This window comes from Papio anubis, chromosome 10 (genome assembly GCF_008728515.1).
Source record: "Papio anubis isolate 15944 chromosome 10, Panubis1.0, whole genome shotgun sequence".
Lineage (NCBI taxonomy): Eukaryota > Metazoa > Chordata > Mammalia > Primates > Cercopithecidae > Papio > Papio anubis.
The window spans coordinates 70,419,940-70,428,847 of NC_044985.1; the positions used below are offsets into that span (position 1 = coordinate 70,419,940).

Here is an 8,908-nt window from a genome sequence, read left to right on the forward strand (position 1 = left end):
GGCATGATCTCGACTCACTGCAACCTCCGCCTCCCAGGCTCAAGCAGTTCTTCTGCCTCAGCCTACCGAGTAGCTGGGATTACAGGCGCTCACCACCAGGCCTGGCTAATTTTTTGTATTTTTTAGTAGAGATGGGTTTCACCATGTTGGTCAGTCTGGTCTCGAACTCCTGACCTCAGGTGATCCACTCACCTTGGCGTCCCAAAGTTCTGGAATTACAGGTATGAGCCACCACATCCAGCCTATTTTTATTTTTATTTTTTAGAGACAGGGTCTTATTCTGTCACCTGTGCTGGAGGACAGTGGCATAGTTATAGCTTACTGCAACCTTGAACTCTTGGACTCAAGCAATCCTCCTGCCTCAGCCTCCTGAGTAGCTAGGACTATAAGTGTACCCACCACCCCTGGCTAATTTTTAAATTTCATTTTTGTAGAGATAGGATCTCACTATGTTGCTTAGGCTGGTCTTGAACTACTGGCCTCAAGTGACCTTCCCACCTTGGTTTCCGAAAGTGTTGGAGTTACAGGTGTGAGCCACTGCTCTTGACCTCAATGCTGTTTTCTTAATTTCTTTTTTGGATTTCTTATTGATAGTATACTGAAATATGGCTTATATTTGCATATTGATCTTGTGTTCTGTACCTTTTCTGTACTTGTTTTTTTAGCGTAAATTGTTTTAATATGGATTATTTAGTGTTTTCTATATGTAAGATCCCGTCATCTACAAAGAGATAGCTTTACTTTGTCATTTCTAATCTGGATACCTTTTACTTTTATTTTTATTTTTATTTTTTTGATAAAGAGTCTAGCTTTGTCACCCAGGCTGGAGTGCAGTGGCATGATCTCAGCTTACTGCAACTTCTGCCTCCCAGGTTCAAGTGATTTTCCTGCCTCAGCCTCCCAAGTAGCTGGGATTACAGATGCCCACCGTCACACCTGGCTAATTTTTGTATTTTGAGTAGAGGTGGGGTTTCACCATGTTGGCCAGGCTGGTCTCGAACTCCTGACCTGCAGCGATATGCCTGCTTCAGCCTCTCAAAGTGCTTGGATTACAGGAGTGAGCCACCGTACCTGGCCTTAATTTTTCTTAATTGCACTGGCTAGAACATTATGTACAATATTGAGTAGAAATGACTTGATTTCTATTTTCTTATTTGTGACCTTAGGGAAAAAGAAGTATGAAGTATGATGTTAGCTGTGGGCTTTTTATCAATGCCCTTTATCAGGTCAAGGAAACTCTTTTCTATTCTTGATCATCAGCAAATGGTATCACTACTGGGCGGCATTGTCGTGGGGTGTGTACATGTGATATGTCTAATACAGTGTATAGAAGCATATAGAAGGTATTGAATATTTATTTCTTTTGCCTGTCAATCTTGAAGTTACTGATTACAACATTAAATGCGTCAGAGGCCATCAGCATGTGATTTGATTTTTGTAGGCCCTCCATGGAATACCCATTAAAAATTCTGTTTTCTTTTCCACAGGGATGTTGAGATCTGGTTTTTATATCTTACAAATATCACCATGTTCTGAGTTTGCCTAAAGAATATTGAGTTCTAGTCATAGAATGAATCTTTTAATATTATGGATCTTATCCTTCTATAACAAATCACATTAAAACCAACCCTTTCATTTACAAGGAACTACATGTGTGGCAAAAAAAGAGAAAAGAAAAGAAACATACCAACCCCTTCACAATAAAAAGCATTCATAGACTCAACTATTAGCCTATCTATTTACAAGACAAAAGAATCTGGATAATCTCTTTGACCATCACACAAAAAGAAAAAAAAATGGTGAATTTTCAAATGTTGAAGAGATGATAGAATGACCTTTGCTTATAAGTGAAGGATTTGTTTTGGCAGGGTTGTGGAGTCGCTCAGTGCTTGAAGATTGTCTGCCAAGTTGGAAGATTAGACAGAGGAAAGAGTGCAATCTTGTACGTAAAGTCATTACTGTGGACTGAGACCTTTATGAATGTAAGTAGACAGGTGCAGCATTTAGCAAACATACCCAATGTTTTCAAAGAAATATAAAAGGCCTGATATCTGGAAAATCATCTAATTGTTATTTCCAAACAGAAAGAAAATCAGAATCATTCCTATTCTCTGAAGTCATCTGCTTCATTTAATGTCATAGAGTTTCCTTATAAAAATCTTCCAATTGAGGATATCACCAACTCCACATTGGTAAGTCATTGGTTTAGGTGAATACAGTAAATGTACTCAATTCAAATGCTGTACCTGCTTTTATTTTGTTTTTAAAAAAATGACAGCTTAACTCTTTTAATAATTTAAACTGATGAAATTACATGATAGCATTATTACCTAGTTTAATATTATCATTTTACTCCCCTACCTTGGAATGATTAAAGCTAGACCTTTCAGTTTAGCATCTTGTCCAGTGTAAGAAATTTCTTAGTATATACTACATTATATTGGGGAAATTTTAGGAATTTTCCTTTACAAAGTTAGAAAGTTGGAAATTAACTGCAACAAGTGAGGCATTTTGGAGATATTTAAGGAGTAAAAATGGGATCAGCACGTGATAAACTGGATTGGATTATTTAAAAATCATTTCAAGCTGGGGGTGGTGCCTCACACCTGTAATCCCAGCACTTTGGGAGGCTGAGACAGGTGGATCATTTGAGGCCAGGAGTTCAAGACCAGCCTGACCAACATGGTGAAACCCCTTCGCTACGAAAAATACAGAAAAATTAGCTGGGTATGGTGGTGCATGCCTGTAATTCCAGCTACTGGGGAGGCTGAAGCATGAGAATCACTTGAATTCAGAAGGTGGAGGTTGCAGTGAGCCGAGTTCATGCCCCTGCATTCCAGCTTGGGCTACATACAGGGCAAGACTGTCTAAAAAAAAAAAAAAAAGATTGCATTTCAGATGCAATCAGAAGTCAACCTGTCATTGGGAGTTTCATGTGTGTATGTGCATGCTCTTGATACCAAATGTGAAATCACTAAATTATCATATGCAGGAAAAGAATATACTGTGAATTCCATTAAAATAAAATATAATATTTTCTCAGATATTTGTTGATTAAGTCAATGCACTGTTTTTAAAACTAATATCTTTATTCCTCGATAGGTTACCACTAATGTCACCTGGGGCATTCAGCCAGCACCCATGCCTGTGCCTGTGTGGGTGATCATTTTAGCAGTTCTTGCAGGATTGTTGCTACTGGCTGTTTTGGTATTTGTAATGTACAGGGTAAGTAACAAACTTAGAAAGAGACAAAGAAGGAGAGAGAGAAAACAGAAGAAAAGGGAAAGGGCAGAAGGAAAAGAAGAATGAAAAGTAAGGGAAGGAAGAAAGGGACCTGTAATGAATGATGCTTGATGAGCATTACTTATTATTTGAGGGAAGATAAATTCTATGAAATACAATTTAAATTTTCTTAGTGGCAATATAGTCACTCAGAAAATACTTTTCGTATTCTACACTGATGTGACAGTAATAACGGTTTTTCTTCAACTGACAGATGGGCTTTTTTAAACGGGTCCGGCCACCTCAAGAGGAACAAGAAAGGGAACAACTTCAACCTCATGAAAATGGTGAAGGAAACTCAGAAACTTAACTGCAGTTTTTAAGTTATACTACATCTTGACCCACTAGAATTAGCAACTTTATTATAGATTTAAACTTTCTTCATGAGGAGTAAAAATCCAAGGCTTTACTGCTGATAGTGCTAATTGGCATTCACCACGACATGAGAATTATATTTGTCAACCTTCTCCTGATAAAGAAGTTCAGACATACATTTAATAACATAGAGTGACTTGTGTTTTTAGGTATTTAAATAATAAAATTTCAAGGGATAGTTTTTATTCAATGTATATAAGACAGACAGTGCCTGATTTACTACTTTATATAAAATAGTACCTCCTTCAGTTACTGTTTCTGATTTAATGTATTGAATTTCATTTGTTGTTGTTGTTGTTGTTTTAAAGCAGTCCAAATTTGGACCTCAGCAATCATGTCTTTTGTATAGGTACTTAATGTTAATACATATTACACTACAGTTTACTTTTCAGGATACTAAAGACTTTATAACTGCATGAACTTAGATTTTTTTAATCCCTTATATCGTGGAACTTTATAAACATATACATGATACCATCAAAATTCTTGCTTTTAATAACAAAGGTACAATATTTTGTCTTAATATGAAAATTGGGTAGATCCTGTAACACTTTTGTTTATATTAAATCCACAATATTTTATTACATTTTAACTTGTATAAATTTTATGTCAAATCCTTCAAGCCAACCTATGCTAAAAATTAGTTCCATAATCACAAATGCCTCTTTTGTGTAATTGTTTAATTTCAACTGAATATCATAATGCTTAAAGCCATATGGAGTTGGAAATTATTTTCAAAGCATATTTATTCCATTGTTTTAGTCTGGCTATTTACAGTATAAAAAAAGCATTTTTATTAAAATACTATGTAGTCCTTTGAGATAGTTGCTTATGCTTATAGTAAGTAGTACATTCTTAGAGTAGAGCAGAGTTTTTAGTTAGTATTAATTTATTTTCCCCCTATTCATGTATTTTTCCTTATATTTCCAAAACTGTTACTGAGAATGGGTCAATATCAATGAGGAATCCTTACAGTTGACAGGAACCTGGACCCCTTACCCCAACTTTATGAGTAATGCTTGGAATAAAAACTCTTAAGGTGACTCACTGATTTACTTCTTGCAATAGCATAATGTTACAGGAATATTACCCCTGTTTAAGCAAGGTAATGTGTAAAATCAGTCTTAGCTATCAGAATAACTTCTAAAAAAATTTTTATAAGCAGTTCAAGTTATTGAAAACCTTTTAAAGCTTTCTGAAGTTTGTTAGTATAAATTACTTTTCTAGAATTTTTAATAAAAGCCACATAGGTAGAAAGTTGTAGTTTTATATGGCTCTGTAGAGTGGTGAACCTTCTAGAGGAATATATGATTTATTCACAGTTCCTCAAGGCCTGGGGATGCTGATCAGTTATACCTATTTTTGTGCAATTACATCATGTTGTGCATTAGAAATAGAGAGTTTAATAGCTCTTTAACTGCTGTCCTCATTAGGTAATGATAAATATTTCCCTTAAATAATTGACTATTTTGCTGTGTTTTAAAAATAATTGAAATTTATCTTGCCATATCTCATAATTTCCTGCAGAAATGACTGAGCTAATCTTAAGAAAATATTCATAAAATAGGAGCACATTTAGTTGAGGTATACAAGGTAGGACTGTAGACAAGACTCTCTATTTAGCTTTAGTGAATTTCAAAAGTAATGGGTCTTGAAGTATAGATTTGTATTAGTAGCTTGAAAAAGCTTAATCACATGCAGTAAATATTTTTATTACCAATAAATTTAAATTTTTTTAAGAAAAATATTTTTATCCTAGGGCCAAGTGTTGCCTGCCACCAATCAGTAAGTTAGTCTATAACAAATTTTACCTTAACAGTTTTACCACCTAGTAACAGTCATTTCTGAAAATATGTTGGATAGAAAGTCACTCTTTGACAAATGTGTTAGGATTTGCTTTTGTGCCATCTATTCATTTTATGGCATCTATCTTGAAAATAATCTTGTATTGGATATTGAAGGATGCTGTAATTTGGAAATTAACATGATTTCTTAAATTACCTTTATGAAATATAGTTTTGTATAATAGCATAGATTTTCCTTCAAAAAATGAACATTTATATATCTACAAAAATATGGAAAAGTGTAATTTGAAAGCCTACTTTCTGAAGAAAATGTTGGGATTCTTTTTATCATGATTAAATATCAAAAACTTGCCCTATGAAAACTTTAAATTTCTCAAACATTTGAAATACTACTGTATTTATGATTTATTGAGAATAAAAATCCATTTTGAAGTATAAAATTCTTACAATCTGATTCAGTTTTAAGAAAGCATATAAATGAACTAGAAGATATTGAAAACATTTGACATTGTTAAGAAATATACTGATTTTGATTTTTATGTAGGTATTTATTTCAAAATTGATATTTTGAGAAAAATACATGTGAATCATTTTTTCTCTTTCTCTTTTCCCTTAACGATTATCACTGTAATTCTGAATCTGAAAGGTAAAACAATTAGTCAAAATATTATTGCCATCATTCTACCTGTGTTATTAAACTACTTATTCGTGGTTAATTCTCATTAACACTTACGTTTCCATAAAGAAAACTCAAGTGTTAGTAAAAGAGACTTTACTGGCTTAAGAGGGCTGTGAAAGATTTTTGATAGTGAATCATGACCCTAAAGGAGAGATTTGTGTGATAAAAGCATTGTATATATAATAGATTAGTGATTTTTGTAAGGCAAACAGAATTCCTAAGTTGGTAGAACTTCCTAAGTTGCAAAATGTAATGATGAGCTTGGTGGAGAAGAATGAGTCGTTCTTGGAATACCTGTGTGCAGCCACTACCCATCTCAGTATCACCTTGTTTGTATTCTTGGATAGCTGGTATATATAGTACTTTGATGACTAATTTAAAGAAAAACACCTAAAATTTGAAACATGATTGTAGGATCAAAAAAGGTAGATGAAATTACTTAATACTCAGTGTTTCGGAGATTATTCCTTTTAGTTTGTTGGTTGACTGGTTTGAGCAATAGAAATATGCAGCATGCAATATATGCTTATATTTCATTGTAATTTCTGATATATAATGAACTTCTTGGGAGAGGTACTGAATCTTTGATGTTTTTTGTCATTTTTCTCAAGTGCAATATAACAATGTAACCAAATCTAGTTAATCTCAAAGTTGTCATTAATGTAGTAAGCCTAATATAAACAAATATTTGTATTATTTTTGTTAGCAGGAAAGAGCGATTAAGTGAGGTTATTTACCCCTAAATGGTCCATTCTGCATTGTATTTCAGGCTGGAAATGAATTATTCTTTACTAGTTTTGAAACACTTTGAAATATCCTGAGGTAACTTGGAAGCTGTGTAGTGTATCAAATTAATTTGCTACCTAATAACATAGAAAGTAAATATGTTTGTGGTCACCCACATTGGGTGAGACAGAAAATGAATCTGTTCTAAAATTTGTCATTTGCTAACTTAATTTGAGTTAGTGAAAACTGGTGCAGTGTTCTGCTTTATTTCCAACATGTAACTTGTGACTGTACAATAAACATAAGCATATGGTGCCACTTTTGTGTATGGGGTTTATCCTTTCTATGATGTGGTTTTGTTTTTTAATTACATGAGCTAGCAATGATGAGCTAAAAGGATGACCTCAGAGAGGTAACTTTCTCTAAAACTTCAAATCTTGAATGTCAATTATTTGAGGAAAAGAAACACAAAAAGGGCAAAATGTACCACATTAAAAGCCATCCTTAGAAAGGCAAATATGGATCTGCCTGAAATACAAGAATTATTTTATTTCTAAACAAACATTTCTAAATTCATTATGCTAACCTTTATTATTTGTACATTATCAGATTGCTTTTAAAATGCACATTTACATCTTTCTTTTATAATTTTTAATTATAGTGTATATATGCCATTGCATATATGCAATTGCAATATACATATGCAATTCTAGTATGAAAATACCTATTTTCATAAATGAAAAGTACCAAGAAGAAAATTAAGTTTTGAGATGCTTGGGAAATTACACTGAAGTAGCATAATACACCACCATAAATTCCTATGGAAATGAAATAAGAGTATTGCCAGCATCCAGAAGCCCCCTTCTGTCTCTTTCTAATCATATCTCACCCCTGCCCTGCAAAAGTAACCACTGTCCTTGCTTCTAACATTATATGCTTAGTTAGATGTGATAGTTCCCCTGGACCAGCAAGTCATAACTACCCCTATCCTGACCACTATACTTGATATTTTGGCTGTAATTAAGATGTAAAATGTACAGCACCTACACATGGAAGTATTTTGAGTGTGAGAATTAGAAAATGGGCAGAGCCTTTCTGTCCTGCCTGACTTACTAGTTGCTCTTAAGGATCAAATGAGATAACACAAATGAAATGATTTTATTATTTTGAGACGGGTTCTTGCCATGTTGTCCAGGCTGGTCTCAAACTCCTGAGCTCAAGTGATCCACCTGCCTTGGCCTCCCAGAGTTTTGGGATTACAGGCGTGAGCCACCACATCCTGCCTGAAATCATTTTGAAAACTGTTCAAACCACTTGAGTTCAAAGCTCTTCCCAGTCACTTGCAAGTTTACCCTCTGTGGGAGTATCTTGGTCCACAGAGGGTCAATTTGTGAGGATTTTGTGAAAATGCCAGAAAAGGGGTTATCAAAGGCATATGTTAAGTGCTTATCCAGTAAGTCTCGTCCATCATTCACTTGATTGGTCCAAGAAGAAAATTTTGAACCATGGAATTCTCTTTTCCCAGATTAATTTTAAACATTCTTTGAACCTTATCATGGTGATAAATCATTAATGAAGAAAGCCATTATAGAGAGTTGTATTAGTCTGTTTCACACTGCTATAAAGAACTGCCTGAAACTGGGTAATTTATAAAGGAGAGAGGTTTAATTGACTCACAGTTCAGCATGGCTGGGGAGGCCTCCAGAAACATAATCATGGCTAAAGGCAAAGGGGAAACAAGGCACTTTCTTCACAAGGCAGCATGAAGGAGAATGAATGCAGGAGGAACTACCAAACACTTATAAACCATTGGATCTCGTGAGAACTCACTATTAAGAGAACAGCATGGGGGAAACTGCCCCCATGATTCAATTACCTCCATCTGGTCTCTTCCTTGACATGTGGGGATTATGGGAATTACAATTTGAGACAAGATTTTGGGTGGGGACACAGCCAAACCATATGAAGAAACATTTTTGAACAGGCCTGAAATATGATAAAATTCAACCACCAGCAGCCATGTTGGCAAAAAGTGACAGAA

At 34.5% G+C, this 8,908-nt stretch overlaps 1 protein-coding gene across 2 annotated transcripts in view; it reads left to right on the forward strand.

Moving 5' to 3' along the window:
* Window positions 1-7,185, forward strand: part of ITGAV (integrin subunit alpha V) — a 92,024-nt gene extending 84,839 nt beyond the window's left edge. For both annotated transcript variants that reach the window (XM_003907705.5, XM_021923779.2), the window contains 4 exons: window positions 1,869-1,982; window positions 2,085-2,192; window positions 3,103-3,225; window positions 3,497-7,185. In XM_003907705.5, coding sequence (XP_003907754.1) covers window positions 1,869-1,982; window positions 2,085-2,192; window positions 3,103-3,225; window positions 3,497-3,592 — 441 coding nt within the window. In that variant the 3' untranslated portion in view covers window positions 3,593-7,185. The remainder of the gene's footprint in view (window positions 1-1,868; window positions 1,983-2,084; window positions 2,193-3,102; window positions 3,226-3,496) is intronic.
* The last annotated feature ends 1,723 nt before the right edge of the window (window positions 7,186-8,908 follow it).